Here is a 16,874-nt window from a genome sequence, read left to right on the forward strand (position 1 = left end):
AACCTTGGTTAACACAGCCTGTTCTCGTGCTATACATGATAGAGAGGTTTTCCACAAAAGGTACTTGAGCCTTCTATCTTCTGAATCTCATGCACTTTATATCTTTGCCTGGAATCATGCCAAGCCTGTTCTTCAATTTGCCAAACACTCCTTCATATATAAAAAATGTTAAAATCTTTGAAACTCAAACTCCCCTCGTAACTTCTGGCATCTAGCCAAAAACATCTCAAATAACTTCACTTCTTCATATTTCCCTTCTTTTTTTCATCTTGATGGCACCACTGCCATCTCTTCTGTTTCTAAAGCTGAACTCTCCTCTCAAATCTTTGTTCACAACCCCACCTTGGATGATTCTGGGCTTGTCCCTCCCTCTTTTCCTCCGTCTGACTATTTCATGTCTACAATTAAAATTCTTCGTATTGATGTTTTCCATGCCCTTGCTGGCCTAAACCCTCAGAAGGCTTATGGTCCTGATGGGGTCCCTCCTATTGTTCTCAAAAACTGTGATTCTGTGCTTGCATCTTGCCTGGCCAAACTCTTTCAACTTTGTCTATCGACTTCTACCTTTCCTTCTTGCTGGATGTTTGCTTACTTTCAGCCTGTTCCTAAAAAGTGTGACCCTTCTAATCCCTTAAACTACCATCCTTTAGCTTAAATATCTTGCTTGTCTAGAGATTTTTAATCTATCCAGAATAGGAAGATTCTCAAACATCTGTCACTTCACAATCTTCTATCTGATTGCCAGTATGGCTTCTGTCAAGGTCGCTCTATTAGTGATCTTCTGGCTTTCCTTATTGAGTCTTGGTCATCCTCCTATAGAGATTTCAGTGAAACTTTTGCTGTAGCTTTAGACATATCAAAAGCTTTTGATACAGTCTAGCATAAAACTTTGATTTCAAAACTGCCCTCCTACAGCTTCTATCCTTCTCTCTGCAACTTTATTTTAAGTTTCCTTTTCGATCGTTCTCTTGCTGCTGTGGTAGTCAGCCACTGTTCTTCTCCTAAATCTACTTTAATGATGGTGTTCCTCAGGGTTTTGTCCTCTCACGTACTCTTTTCATTATTCATTAATGACCTTCTTAACTAAACTTCTTTTCCTATCCACTCTTACACTGATGATACCACCTTATACCTTTCTATGTCCTTTCAGAAACAACCAACCCTTCAGGAAGTCAACAGATCACACAGGGAAACCACAGAACACCTGACTTTTGATCTTTCTAAGATTTCTGATTGGAGCTGAGAAAATCTAATTTTCAATGCCACAAAAACTCAATTCCTCCATTTATCAACTCAACATAACCTTCCAGACAACTATTTCCTCTTCTTCAGTGACACTCAACTGTCTCCCTCTTCCACACTGAATATCCTCAGTTTGTCCTTTATTCATAATCTTAACTGAAAATTTCATATCTCATCTACTGCTGAAACAGCTTCTATGAAGTTAAGCGTTCTGAGGTGTCTCCACCAGTTTTCTCGCCCCCCCAATTGTTAACTCTGTACAAGGGCCTTATCAGCCCCTGTATTTAGTACTCTTCGCAAGTTTGGAAGAGTTCCAGTCACACAGTTTTACTAGATAGTGTGGAAACAAAAGCTTTTTGTCTCATCAACTCCCCTCCTCTGACTAACTGTCTTCAGCCTCTTTCTCACCATCGAAATGTTGCATCTCTTTCTATTTTTTATTGCTATTTTCATGCTAACTGTTTAACTGATCTTACTAACTGCATGTCTCCCCTCCTCCTGAGGCCTCACTGCACAAGGTTTTCTTCTTCCTCTCATCCCTATTGTATCCAACTCTCTAATGCAAGAGTTAACCAGTACTCTCAATCATTCATACCTTTCACTGGTAAACTCTGGAACTCCCTTCCTGTATCTGTATTTCCGACTTCGTATGACTTCTTTTAAGAGGGAGGTATCGAGGCATTTGCTCCCTAATTTTAGCTGACGCTTTTTCTTCTTTGTAGAGAACCAGTACTCAAGTGAGCCTTCTTTTTTTCAAACTTTTCCTTTTCTTTGCCCTTGACCGGTTCTTATTTTGCCCTTGACCTATATAAAAGAAAAAAAATACAGTGTGCGGGCAGGACTTCCAGGTGTTGGGTGCACTGCAGGTGGATCTGTTTTGCAACTGCCTTAAACCACCAGTTACCTCTGTAGGTGTCTCCTCTGCCAGACCTGGGAGCTTGGAAAGAGGATGCGTTTGCCTTTCCATGGGAGAACTTGGATCTGTATGCCTTTCCTTCCTTCTCTCTGATTCATCAGCTGCTGGTTCGGATCAGAGTGTCTGCTTGTGTTTGCGTTATTCTAATTGCCCCGTGGTAGCATCATCTGCTTCTGAGCCTGCTAGTGGACCATCCTTGAGTGTTGCCTCCATGGGCCTTTCTGCTCCGCCAGCCTCATTGCCACCTCGTTCACAAGTCTCCAGGGGCACTTCACCTTCACACGTGGAGACTCTCCAGTGTCTCTTCTGAAAGAGAAGTTTTACGCTGAAGGCTGCAAGATTTATGGCCCTTCTGGTCAGACAGTCCTCTGCCAGATTTATTAGGCAAAGTGGTCTCTCTTCTGTGGTTGGTGTGAGTTGAGGGGTTGTAATCCTCTCTCAGCCTTTGTGATGGACTTAGCAGACTTTTTATTTTATTTTTCTTTGGGATGCAAAGCATTTGTCCTTGCCGTCCATTAGGGGGGTATCGTTCAGCTTTGGCTTCCATTTTCTGGCAGGCTGGCTTGGATGTTTCTCAGGATTTGAATCTGTCAGCTCTGTTTCAGGGATTTGCCAAGTTGGCTCCTCCCCGTTCACCATGCATTCCTGCATGGGATTTGTCATAAGTTTTTAGTTCATTAATGAAGTCTCCTTATGAGCCTCTTCATTTGGCTTCCTTGAGGGATGTTGCACTAAAATCTTTGTCTCTTTTGGCTTTAGCATCTGCTCATCAAGTTAGTGATCTGTATGGGCTTTCAGTGAAAGTTCATCACTAAGGGTTAGTCTTCTATGACTTTTCTCCATCCCCTGATTTTTTAGCAAAAACTCAACTTCCAGGTGATGAATCTAAGTCCGACTTCACCATTCCTGCTCTTACGGAGTACGTTGGCGACTTAGAACGGGACCAGCTTTTATGCCCAGTCAGAGCATAGATGCTCCTGCCCTTTTGTGACTTTTCCTGAGCTTAGGCCTGTGGTGCACCCTCATACTATTTCTCACTGGATATGTCAGGTTATCCAGCGTGCACATAAGGATGTTTCTGAGGAGGACATGTGCTTGGTTCAGGTGAAGGTACATGAAGTTAGAGAAGTGGGGACGACTGCCTTGTTCAAGAAGATTCAGAATATTCCTGATATTCTTTGGGCAGGAACCTGGAAGAGTATGTCCATTTTTGTTTTCTTTTAATTTTAGGGATATAACTCATCAGTATTTGGATAGCTTTTCTCTGGGCCCTGTTGTGTCAGCTCTCAGGGTAATTCAATTATTTTTCTTTTGGGTTCCTTATACATACTGTTCTATGTATTGTCCTCTGTGGGGTTCTGGGTCATTGGACCTTTCTCGTGGAAAGATTTATGATGCTCCTCTCACTCCTTGGGTTTTGTCTCTCTATCATGGGATACAGCACACAAAAGATTTCCACAGCCACACTTTGGCTGTCACACCACACCATTACAAGTACCTGGGTTGGAGGATGTGTCACTGTTACAAGGAGTCACTGTCACAAGCATGTAACATGGCTGAAAGAAGGGCAAATGTAATAACCATTCCAACTTCCACAGCTTGTACCCTGATGATGCTATCAGACTGCTAACTGCTTGCTGCTTGAGTCTCCAACTGCTGTGGAGATGATCACGTCATCCCTACCTTGGCCAATGAGACCTTGGCATTTTCTCTTGCCTTCCACCACTGACAGCATTGCCATCTTCATTCTCAGAGACGACAACGTTACTACCAACATTTGCTGCTTACTGCCGTTGTGCCACCTTCAACCTCTCTAGCAATGCCCCATTTTGTAATAATATCATGGTGTAATTGGCTTTGGAGTAGTGAAACCATGATAGCCTTGGTCTGAAGTCCCTGTATGGGAAAATCACCCATGAGTTAAACTTAATATTTTTTCAGAGAAAGGCATCTAGGGGAAGAAACATCTTACTCCAAACTGCTTATGGGACTCACAAGTTGTCCAGCTTTATAAGAAATAAATTGGATTTTGAATAAAATAATGATAATGGTTCTTAACTTTTATTAATTTTCTTCCTTCTTTTGATTTTTATTTATTTTGTTTAAAGATTAATACTATGAGTAAGTATGCTTATTTCTGTATTTCACAGGTATACAAAATTTATTTATTGTCTATAGGAATTGAGGAAGATTATAAAGTAAATTTTTTTTTTTGGTGAATTCTGTAAATAAACTCTTACAAAATACATAACTTGCTGGCAAGCTCTAGGCTAGGAAAAAAAAAAATTCAGGCTCATCATCATTCCTCTTGTACAATACAATTTTAAATTACCGTAGGCAGTTGTATATATGTATTGTGATAATTTCTTCCACCTCTCCTTTCACTCTATATTGTCAAATTAACTGAGTAAATATTGAAATTGAATGTTGAAGTTAAACATTAAAGCTTAAATTTTAGGCCTCATACAAGAATACAAAATGCAGTACAATAGATAGTGGAAGATTACTTTTACATGTATTTGTATTTCAGGTATATTTTGGAGGCTATTTTCTCCGCAATCATCCAGTCAGCATGCACACCATTAGTTTTGCTATCAACTATTGGAGTCGTGGAGCTGTTCAAGCACTATTTTTGCGACATGAAGGCTATCTTGGAGCTATTGGAGCTTTCCTTCTTGGAGCAGAAGAATGTGGTATGAAACAGCACTTTATCATGTTTACAAGCTACTCTCTTTCTCCACTACAACACTTAGAGTAGTTTCAAACCACATAGTATCTCAACCCTGATATATATATATATATATATATATATATATATATATATATATATATATATATATATATATATATATATATATATATATATATATATATATATATATATATATATATATATATATATATATATATATATATATATATATATATATATATATATATACACACACACACACACACACACACACACACACACACACACACATGGAACAGAAAGGGATTATGAAGGAGTTTCAAGTAACGGTGGAGGAGATCAAGAACATGATGGGGAGTTTAGAAGTGAGAAAAGCTGTGGGACCTGATGGGGTATCAGGATGGATTTTAAGAGAATGCAGGGAGCAATTGGCAGAAAAAGTTTGTGAAGTAATTGATGCCTCATTAAGGGAAGGCGTAGTGCCCCAAGACTGGAAAAGAGCTAACATTGTCCCAATCTATAAATCAGGTAACAAGAGAGACCCATTGAACTATAGACCAGTGTCACTTACAAGTGTGGTAGCTAAGATGTGTGAGAGGGTGGTGAAGACTAGATGGACAGACTTCTTGGAGAAAAATGACATACTTTGTGAGTGTCAATTTGGTTTTAGGAAAGGGCGTTCATGCACGACAAACCTGATATGTTACTATTCGAGGGTGATAGATGTAATACAGGAAAGAGATGGTTGGGCTGATGGAATATATCTGGATTTAAAAAAGGCCTTTGATAAGGTACCACACCAGAGACTGATCTGGAAACTTGAAATGGTAGGAGGAGTGCATGGCAGTTTACTAAAATGGATGGAAGACTTTTGGTAGGAAGAGAAATGAGAACAATAATTAAGGACAGACCATCAGAATGGGGATTGGTGGAGAGTGGAGTTCCACAGGGATCAGTGTTGGCACCAGTAATGTTCGCAGTCTACATAAATGACATGGTGGATGGGGTGTCCAGTTATGTGAGCCTATTTGCAGACGATGCAAAATTGTTACGAAAAGTGAGATGTGACAAAGATTGCGAACTACTCCAGGAAGACTTGGACAGAATATGGAAATGGAGCTGTACATGGCAAATGGAGTTCAACACGACAAAATGCAAGAAAATAGAGTTTGGCAAGAGTGAAAGAAGAATCAGGAGTATGTACAAGATAGGAAATGAAGACATAAAACCAGTCATGAAGAAAAAGACCTTGGGGTGACAATTACCAATGACCTATCGCCAGAGAGACATATAAACAAAATAATTGGAGAAGTATTGAACTTATTGAGGAACATAAGAGTGGCGTTCGTATATCTAGATGAAGAAATGATGAAGAAAATAATTACTGCAATGATAAGACCGAGGCTTGAATATGCAACAATACAGTGGGCTCGAACTTAAAGAAACACATAAGGAAACTAGAGAAAGTACAGAGGGCTGCAACGAAAATGGTGCCTGACTTAAGAGATTTGACTTATGAAGACAGACTGAAAAGAATGCAACTTCCAACCCTGGAAAACAGAAGAGAAAGGGAGACCTGATAGCAATATACAGAGTGATGATTGGCATGGAAAAATGGATAGGGAAGATCTGTGTATGTGGAATGGAAGAATGTCGAGAGGGCATGGGAAAAACTAAAATGGCCACTTATAGGAGAGATGTGAAAAATATAGCTTCCCTCATAGAAGGGTGGAAGCATGGAATAGTTTAGACGTGGAAGTGGTCAACGCAAGGAATATTCATGATTTTAAGAAAAAGCTGGACATTAATAGATATGGAGACGGGACAACACGAGCATAGCTCTTTTCCGTATGTTACAATTAGGTAAATACAATTAGGTAAATACTGTACATGGCAAATGGAGTTCAACACGACAAAATGCAAGAAAATAGACACACACACACACACACACACACACACACACACACACACACACACACACACGGGACATCGTCGATGGCGGAGGTGGTCGCTGAGCTCCAGAGCAATCATCTATAATTCTACAGTTACCTAAGAGTAACCAAGGTGGGAAAGGAGCTGGTAATGTTTGTCCCGTCTCCATATAGTCATGTTAACTGTTGATTAGCAAAATAATGTCCAGTGAAGGTAAATATAAACTGTAGCCTGCGTTTGAGCCATCAGCTGGTTTGTTTACGTCTGCGCAACATGGCGGCCGTGAACTCGAAAGAGGAATCAGACTTCACAGGGTTTCAAGGAATAATGGAGAAGAGCACTTATGTGAAGAAAATTCTGGAGTTAGAAGGTAAAATTGAAAACTGTTTGAAAAGTATGAGGGCCTGGAAACGAGTTATGACAATGTAAAGAGAGACTGTGCCGATATGAAGAAGGAAAATGCAGCACTGAAAGAGGAAGTTAAGCTAATTAAAGTGAATTGCGAAAAATGTGGAGAATCTCTAGGAAAAGTGATGGAGAAGCAGGCTGAATGGAAAAAAGTCAGGAAGTGGAAAGAAAGGAGGTAAATTACAAAGTTGCAAGTCTGGAAAAGGAAATCAAAGAGTCAGGGAGAAAACTTTGGGCCTTGCTGAAATTATAGATCAACAGATCATAGAAGAGAAGATAGCTGAGAAAGTGGTGAAGGTTATTAAGTCAAATGAGACATTGGTGAGGAAACTGTAGACAAAAGAGATGTGTGGTGATATTTGGTGTGGAGGAGGATAAGACACCGAGTAAAATGGAGAGAGAGAAAACATAAAAAGGTGATAAATAATATCATTAATGTGGTGCAAGAGGAGGAAAAGACCTAGTACAAGAAATAGAGGACTTCCATAGAATTGGAAAGTTCACAAGAGAAGGTATGAGGCCAATAAGAATCAAACTTAAGTCACAAAAGGATGTAGATGAATTGGTGGAGAAGTCATGGAGGCTAGCCCAGCAGGAAACAACAAGGAAGATTTGGTTGAGAAGAGATCTCGGTGAAAAGGAAAGAGAAATGTTAAATGAGTTGAGAAAGGAGGCTTTGAAAAAAATGAAGAGAGGACAGAAGAGAGAAGAAAGAGTTTTCTGGAGAATCTTGGATATGAGACTGAGGAAGTGGTTCATAACCCAGAAAAGTACAGCAAGAAAGGACTAAAGAAACTTACATATGAGCGAAATGTAATGTATTCCAACATAAATGGAGTGATATCGGGATTTTAGAACTCAACGATTACTTGAGGGACAAGAACCCAGATATTGTGGGTCTTACTGAAACAAAACTGAGAGAGGAGAAGACCTGATGAAGGTTGGAGAAGGAAATATAACGTTTGGAAAAGAAATAGAGTAGGTAAGATGGGAGGAGGAGTGATGTTGCTGGTTAAAAAGATATAAAGGTGGATCAAGTGAAAAAGGTATGGGAAAGGCAGAAGTGCTAAAGATCAGAGCAGAAACTAATGAAGGAAAAAGAGGCACTACATAGTGGTGTACGTACCACCTAAGACAAATGCATGGTCAGTACAGGAATATGAAGAAATGATAAGTGATACAGGAACATGTCTGGAAGAAATGTTGGGTGGCTGTGAACGAACTATAATGATGGGAGATTTTAATTGTAAAGAGGTGTGTTGGGAGGACTGGTCAATGGAAGGATCAGAGACAACATGGGAAATACACTATTGACACTGGCAATGGAAAATGTGTTAACTCAGTGGGTCAAAGAAGATACTAGGTTTGGAGGAGAGGGAGCATCGTCAAGACTGGACTTGGTCTTTAGTACAGAGCCAATGGTCATTGAGGAGATGAGGGTGGAGTGCCCTTTAGCAAAGAGTGATCATGCAGTTTTGGAGTTCAAGGTGATAGACGAAGAGAAATCTAGAAGAAATGAAGAATATAAAGTGGGAAGATGGAATTATGCCAAGACAGATTTTGGAAACCTAAAGAAATTCTTTCAAGAGACAAATTGGATGAAATTCAAGAGTGCTAAGGAGCAAATGAAAAGTGGAAGGAATTTATAAAATATACAAAGAAGGTGAGAAAAATTTGTACCAATAAGACAACATAGAGAAGTTGGAAAGCAGGACTGGTTTAACGATAGATGTGAAAAGGCTAGAACAAGAAAAGAGGATGCATGGAAGAGGTGGAGAAGGAAAAGACGGATTAAGCAGTGGGAAAGTTACAAAAGAGCAAGAAATGAATATGTGTTGATTAGAAGAGAAGAAAGAAAGAAACAAGAAAAGGATATAATTGATAAATGTAAAGACCAACCAAGGCTTTTTTACAGACATGTGAACAACAACATCAAAAATAGAGAAAGTATTGAAAGTTTAGAAGTAAATGGAGTATACAGTGAAGATCCCAGGAAATGGCAGAGGCTATGAATGGATGCTTTCGGAAGGTATTCACAAAGGAGACTGCTTTTGACAAACCACTGGTAATGGAACAGAAAGGGATTATGAAGGAGTTTCAAGTAACGGTGGAGGAGATCAAGAACATGATGGGGAGTTTAGAAGTGAGAAAAGCTGTGGGACCTGATGGGGTATCAGGATGGATTTTAAGAGAATGCAGGAGCAATTGGCAGAAAAAGTTTGTGAAGTAATTGATGCCTCATTAAGGGAAGGCGTAGTGCCCCAAGACTGGAAAAGAGCTAACATTGTCCCAATCTATAAATCAGGTAACAAGAGAGACCCATTGAACTATAGACCAGTGTCACTTACAAGTGTGGTAGCTAAGATGTGTGAGAGGGTGGTGAAGACTAGATGGACAGACTTCTTGGAGAAAAATGACATACTTTGTGAGTGTCAATTTGGTTTTAGGAAAGGGCGTTCATGCACGACAAACCTGATATGTTACTATTCGAGGGTGATAGATGTAATACAGGAAAGAGATGGTTGGGCTGATGGAATATATCTGGATTTAAAAAAGGCCTTTGATAAGGTACCACACCAGAGACTGATCTGGAAACTTGAAATGGTAGGAGGAGTGCATGGCAGTTTACTAAAATGGATGGAAGACTTTTGGTAGGAAGAGAAATGAGAACAATAATTAAGGACAGACCATCAGAATGGGGATTGGTGGAGAGTGGAGTTCCACAGGGATCAGTGTTGGCACCAGTAATGTTCGCAGTCTACATAAATGACATGGTGGATGGGGTGTCCAGTTATGTGAGCCTATTTGCAGACGATGCAAAATTGTTAAGAAAAGTGAGATGTGACAAAGATTGCGAACTACTCCAGGAAGACTTGGACAGAATATGGAAATGGAGCTGTACATGGCAAATGGAGTTCAACACGACAAAATGCAAGAAAATAGAGTTTGGCAAGAGTGAAAGAAGAATCAGGAGTATGTACAAGATAGGAAATGAAGACATAAAACCAGTCATGAAGAAAAAGACCTTGGGGTGACAATTACCAATGACCTATCGCCAGAGAGACATATAAACAAAATAATTGGAGAAGTATTGAACTTATTGAGGAACATAAGAGTGGCGTTCGTATATCTAGATGAAGAAATGATGAAGAAAATAATTACTGCAATGATAAGACCGAGGCTTGAATATGCAACAATACAGTGGGCTCGAACTTAAAGAAACACATAAGGAAACTAGAGAAAGTACAGAGGGCTGCAACAAAATGGTGCCTGACTTAAGAGATTTGACTTATGAAGACAGACTGAAAAGAATGCAACTTCCAACCCTGGAAAACAGAAGAGAAAGGGGAGACCTGATAGCAATATACAGAGTGATGATTGGCATGGAAAAATGGATAGGGAAGATCTGTGTATGTGGAATGGAAGAATGTCGAGAGGGCATGGGAAAAACTAAAATGGCCACTTATAGGAGAGATGTGAAAAAATATAGCTTCCCTCATAGAAGGGTGGAAGCATGGAATAGTTTAGACGTGGAAGTGGTCAACGCAAGGAATATTCATGATTTTAAGAAAAAGCTGGACATTAATAGATATGGAGACGGGACAACACGAGCATAGCTCTTTTCCCGTATGTTACAATTAGGTAAATACAATTAGGTAAATACACACAGGTAACTCTCGATTTACGTGTGTTTGATTTACGCATTTTTGTTATAATGTGACCGAAAAAATATTATAATTACGTAATTTAATTTCCGCGATCGGTTTGCTTATATGCGATTTGGCCCAACCGCATTTTCAAACTGAGCACCAGACGCAATTTCAAACTGCACGCCAGAGAGTTTTGCAGCTGGCTGATAGATGGGAGCTCTGCTCTTCTCGTGCCTCATTCAGTCTGCCAGCACTGAGTACGGATGGAATCTCTTAAATCTGCCTATAATTCACCAAGATGGCCCCAAAACGTCCTTCATCTTCTGCATGTGAGGTTATTTTTGATTAGTGGATTTTTGATAAAGTTGAAAAGCTCAGAGGAAGATGGTGACTGACTGTGGTGTGAGTGGTGAAGGCAGTGACGCAGTGATTGTTGTGATGTATTCTTTGTTTTGTTGTTTTCTTTTTAGGCTTTTCATTTTTGCATTTCTCTGTACTTTAAATACATTTCTAGTATTTACAATGGTAAATGATAAAAACATGTTAATTTTGCCAAATACATAGAGTATTTTGTATGAATGGAGCACATCCGATCCCCTATTATCTATTGTTTCTTATGAGAATTACATGTTTCTTTTATGCGAATTTTGACATACGTGATGCCTCTTGGAATGCATCTATCGCGTAAATTGAGAGTTACCTGTATCTCTCTCTCTCTCTCTCTCTCTGTATATATATATATATATATATATATATATATATATATATATATATATATATATATATATATATATATATATATATATATATATATATACACTATCGGTCATTGCATTATGCGGCAAAACATCAGCAGACGGCGCGGCTGTGGTATTCATTTCAGTCCCTATAATGTATGACTCGTTATATCTGGGTCGTGTATTGTACGTCTGGCAGGTGAAATGTCACAGGCGGGTGATGTGCCTGGCGTCTGTCAAGGGTCACTTGATCAGTGACATAAATCAAGCAGTGATTATGCGCTACTTTGCTTCTCACTCTGGCCACGCTCTTTTTTCATTTTACTTCCCTGTTTTGAGATTTGGTCTCATTATGGGAAGGAGAAAGGACTTGTCCAAAGAGGATATTGCATCAATCATCAATCTGTACAAGGTAAAGACTCCAACAAAGGATATTGCAAAAATTGTAGGTTTGAGTGAAAGAACAGTGCAAGCGTGGACCAAGCGGTTTCGGGACGCTGGGGAGCTTGTCACAGAAAAAGGACGTCCGGAAAGGTAAAATCATGTGTTCTTTGGATCCTCAAGCGTGAAGTTGTTACAAATCACGTATGACTGCACGCATGTTAAAGGAACAAAATCATCTGTTGAATAATGTGTCAGTTAGGACAGTGTCGATGCATGATGACCTTGACTTCGCAGAGAGAGTCAAGAAACCGCTTATACACAACAGGGCGTGGGGTCGCTTTTGCTAAAAAATATAGTGAGTGAGATGCGGCAAGGTAGCGACACGTGCTGTGGAGTGATGAATCCATCTTCAGAGTGACTGACAAGCTAGACGTTTATGGCGTCCGGGAATTGATGGCTTGACCCTAAATTTTCTTAGACAGTAAAGCATCCTGAATCTTTAATGGTGTGGGGATGCTTCACATTCTTTAACGTTGGTGAGTTGGTGGTGCTTCCCCATGATGAAATGATGAATCAAAATAGCTATCTGGAGTTAGTAACTTTCTGATTATTTGCCCAGCTGTTTTGAAAAGTGCAGTGCTGAGGTGTTTCAGCAGGATGGCGTGCCATGTCACACTGCTAAGTCAGTGACACAGTGGCTCAGTGATTATGAAGTGAACTTCATAAGTGACTGGAAGCAACTCAGACTTGAGAATAGAAAACCTCTGGTCTATCATTAAGTGCTGTCTGCAGGGGAAAGACACCAGTACCCTCACCAAGCTAGAAACTGCCATAAAGGAGGAATGGCTCAGTTTGACCACACCATCCTTGAAAATCTTGCTAATTCACTGCCTTCAGCAAAGGAGTGCATTAGAGGAAGGAAAGCCCATCGACTATTAAGCGATGGTAAGTAGATTGACTTTATTTTTCAATATTATTCATACTGTTTATTAACAGAGTGGGAGCATAATGCAATGAGGTGCTGTAAATAAATAATAAAAAAAAAATATATATATATATATATATATATATATATATATATATATATATATATATATATATATATATATATATATATATATATATATATATATATATATATATATATATATATATATATATATATATATATATATATATATATATATATATATATATATATATATATATATATATATATATATATATATATATATATATATATATATATATATATATATATATATATATATATATATATATATATATATATATATATATATATACAGTAAAGTCCCGGTTACGTCGGTCTCGAGTTACGTCAAACTAGAGTTACGTCAGTCCACTATAAGGCAATTTAAGATTAAAAAATTGAAAATTCATAAATCGTAAAGTGCGGGATTTATTGTTATTGTTGGTGGTTGACACCGCCCGCCTCATGCTTGAATACAATAACACCCTGCCTCACTTAAACCGTCGCCCCTGGCAAGAGTGTTATCCTACTTCTGCGTTTACTGACTCAAGTTCTTAGTATCTTGCTCAATGGCACCAAAGAGAAAACTTCTTAGTGACAGCAGTGATGCTAAGAAAAGGAAAACCATTATGCTACAAGAAAAAGAGGACATAATTAAAAGACATGAGAAGGAGACAGCAGCTGTGTGTGAGGGAGGAAGAAGAAAATGGGAAGCCCGTTACCATGACAACGGGAGGTTGACGACCTTGAGGGCTCGCACAAATCACAACAATAACAACTCCGAGCCTTTGCCTGGGAAGACACTGCAGCTGACTTGCAGTCTGCGCCTGTCTGCTGATCCCTATTGCCCTTTCCTATTGCATTTCCTGCCCGCTGCCCACGCTTCTACTCCCACCACACTGCACTACGCTCCCAGCTGTCCACCCTGGGCGTCACAACATTCGACCTGCCCACCGTTCTGGCGGCCTCAGGCGTCCACCCCTCTCTACAACCTGCAGTCCTTCGCGTTCGTGGAATCAACAACAAAAACAAGCTTGTGTTTCATATTCCTACATACTTGTAAATAATATAACAATATAACCTTTAACTTATCTGAATGACCATAAACAATGATTGGTTGAAAACTCCATAATATGCTTTGGAATGTACGGAAACTCGAGTTACGTACAAAATCGACTTACGTCATGTTTCAGGAACTTAACTCTGGCGTAAAGAGACCATATATATATATATATATATATATATATATATATATATATATATATATATATATATATATATATAAAGAAAAATAGAAACGAGGAGGAAAGGAAGACACAACGAACTGGTGGCAGAAGCAAGGGAAAAAAATAATGAAAGGTTAGAGGAGAAGAAGGCATTTTTTTTGGAGAATTATAGGAGACAGGATAAGGAAATGGTGTACAAAAGAGAAGGAGGAGGAAAAAGTGGAGCACATTTAACTAAAAATGATAAGAACAAGAGATTAAAAATGATGTATATGAACATAGACGGGGTTTTATCAAGTAAATTAAAATTAAGAGATTACATAAAGAAAGAAGAACCGGATATTGTATGCCTGGTGGAAACAGTGTTAAATGAGGCAATAAAAATAGTAATAGATGAAAGGTATAATATATGGAGGAGAGACACAGTGGGTAAAAGAGGAGGAGTCATGATGATGTTAAGGAAAGAGATTGTGGTAAATCAAGTGGAGTTTGGGGAATGAAAATCAGAAATACTGTATATTAAGATACATATTAATAAGAAGGAATTAACAAACATTGGAACATATGTGCCACCAAAAACAAATTCATGGACCAATCAAGAGTATAAAGACATAATAAATGACACAGTAAGGAGTCTTACAAAAATCATTAAAGAAAGGAGAAAAGTGATATTAGTAGGAGATTTCAACTGTTAGGAGGTGGACTGGGAAAATTACGAAAGTGGTATGAGGGAAGAAGCCTGGGGAGATAGCTTCCTGAACCTAATGATAGATAATTTGATGATCCAAAGAGTAAAGGAAAAAACAAGATTCAGAGGAAACGATGAGCCGGTGAGATTGGACCTAGTTTTAACAAGGTGTATGCAAATGAACGATGATATAAGATATAAGTGCCCATTGGGAAAGAGTGACCATATAATATTAGAAATGAATATGGAAGAGGGAAAGGAAGATAGAGACGAATTATACAAAGACCGATTGAATTACAGAAAGGCTGATATTGAGAACCTCGATCTATTTTAAAAACGTAAACTGGGAGGAGATGGAAAACTCAGAGACGGTGCAAGAGAAGTATAACTTATTTTTGGAAATATACAAAACAGGAGTCAGGAATATGTCCAGAAATATAGACCTAAAGAAGAAGGAAAGAAAGATTGGTTTAATGCAAGGTGTGCTAGGGCAAAGGAGAAACGAGATGGAGCATGGAAAAGGTGGAGAAACAGAAATTCAGAAAATAAGGAAAACTTCAAAACAGCAAGAAATGAATATGCTAAGGTGAGAAAAGAAGAAGAAAGGAACTATGAAAGGAACATTGTCGAAAAATGGAAAGAACAACCAAAATTGTTCTACAGATTCATAAATTGAAAAATAAAGCAAAAAGAAATAATAGAAAGGTTAAAAGGAGAGAATGGAATGGTGGAAGACCCAAAAAGTATGACAGAACTGTTAAATAGTAAATTTCAGGAGGTTTTTACTAAGGAATCCAAATTTGAAAGACCACTTGGTAATAGAGAGACTGTCCATATGAAAGAGGTTAAAGTAACCAAGCTTGATATAAAAGAGTTGATGACGGAATTAGATGAGGAGAAGGCAATGGGACCGGATGAAGTCTCTGTCAGAATATTAAAAGAATGTAGAGAAAAACTAACAAGTCCTATGTACAACATCATAAAATGCTCAATTGAAAATTGAACAGTACCAGTAGAATGGAAAAGAGCTGAGGTGGTTTCCATATATATGAGCGGAAGGAAGGAAGAACCTTTAAATTACAGACTGGTAACTCTAACTAGTGTAATATGCAAGATGTGTGAAAGAGTAATAAAGAAACAATGGATTGAGTTTTTTTGAAGACAACAAATTATTATTAAATAGCCAATTTGGTTTTAGAAAAGGTCGGTCGTGTGTAATAAATTTATTGAGTTTCTACTCTAGTATAGTTGATAAAGTACAAGAGAGAGAGGGATGGATTGATTGTATTTATTTAGATTTAAGAAAGGCGTTTGATAAAGTGCCACAAGAAAGATTACTATGGAAGTTAGAGAAGGGTGGCTTAAAAGGAAGTACATTGAGATGGATGGAAAATTACTTGAGAAGGAGAGAAATAAGGACGGTAGTTAAAGATATGAAGTCCAAGTGGAGAGTAGAAGACAGAGGAGTGCCACAGGGGTCAGTATTGGCGCCATTACTTTTTCTCATATATATAAATGACATGCTAGAGGGAGTGAACAGCTACATAAATCTGTTTGTGGATGATGCAAAACTGTGCAGAGTCATAAAACAAAAAGAGGATTGTGAAATATTGCAGGAAGACCTAAACAAGATCTGGAAATGGAGTAAAAAATGGGAGATGGAATTCAATGTGGACAAAAGCCATGTCATGAAAATGGGAAAAGTGAAAGACAACCAGTGGGAATGTATAAGATGGGAGATGAAGTAGAACTAGAAAAAGTAAAAAAGGTAAAGGACTTGGGAGTGACGTTGGAAGAAAACTATCAACCGGTAAGCCATATTCATAGAATTTTCAGAGAGACATATAATTTGCTAAGGAATATTGGAGTAGCATTTCACTACATGGACAAAGAAATGATGAAGAAATTGATAAGTACTAAAATAAGATCCAGATTGGAATATGCAGTTGTGTGGACCCACCATAAAAAGAAACATAAAAAAATTGGAGAGACTACAAAAAATGGCTTC

At 38.4% G+C, this 16,874-nt stretch overlaps 1 protein-coding gene across 1 annotated transcript in view; it reads left to right on the forward strand.

Moving 5' to 3' along the window:
• LOC123516403 (4'-phosphopantetheine phosphatase-like) overlaps positions 1 to 16,874 on the forward strand; it is a 504,510-nt gene that overhangs the window by 236,597 nt on the left and 251,039 nt on the right. The window contains exon 7 of the mRNA XM_045275659.1: positions 4,689 to 4,851. Within this exon, the coding sequence (XP_045131594.1) occupies positions 4,689 to 4,851 (163 nt within the window). The remainder of the gene's footprint in view (positions 1 to 4,688; positions 4,852 to 16,874) is intronic.

This window comes from Portunus trituberculatus, chromosome 41 (genome assembly GCF_017591435.1).
Source record: "Portunus trituberculatus isolate SZX2019 chromosome 41, ASM1759143v1, whole genome shotgun sequence".
Taxonomy (NCBI): domain Eukaryota; kingdom Metazoa; phylum Arthropoda; class Malacostraca; order Decapoda; family Portunidae; genus Portunus; species Portunus trituberculatus.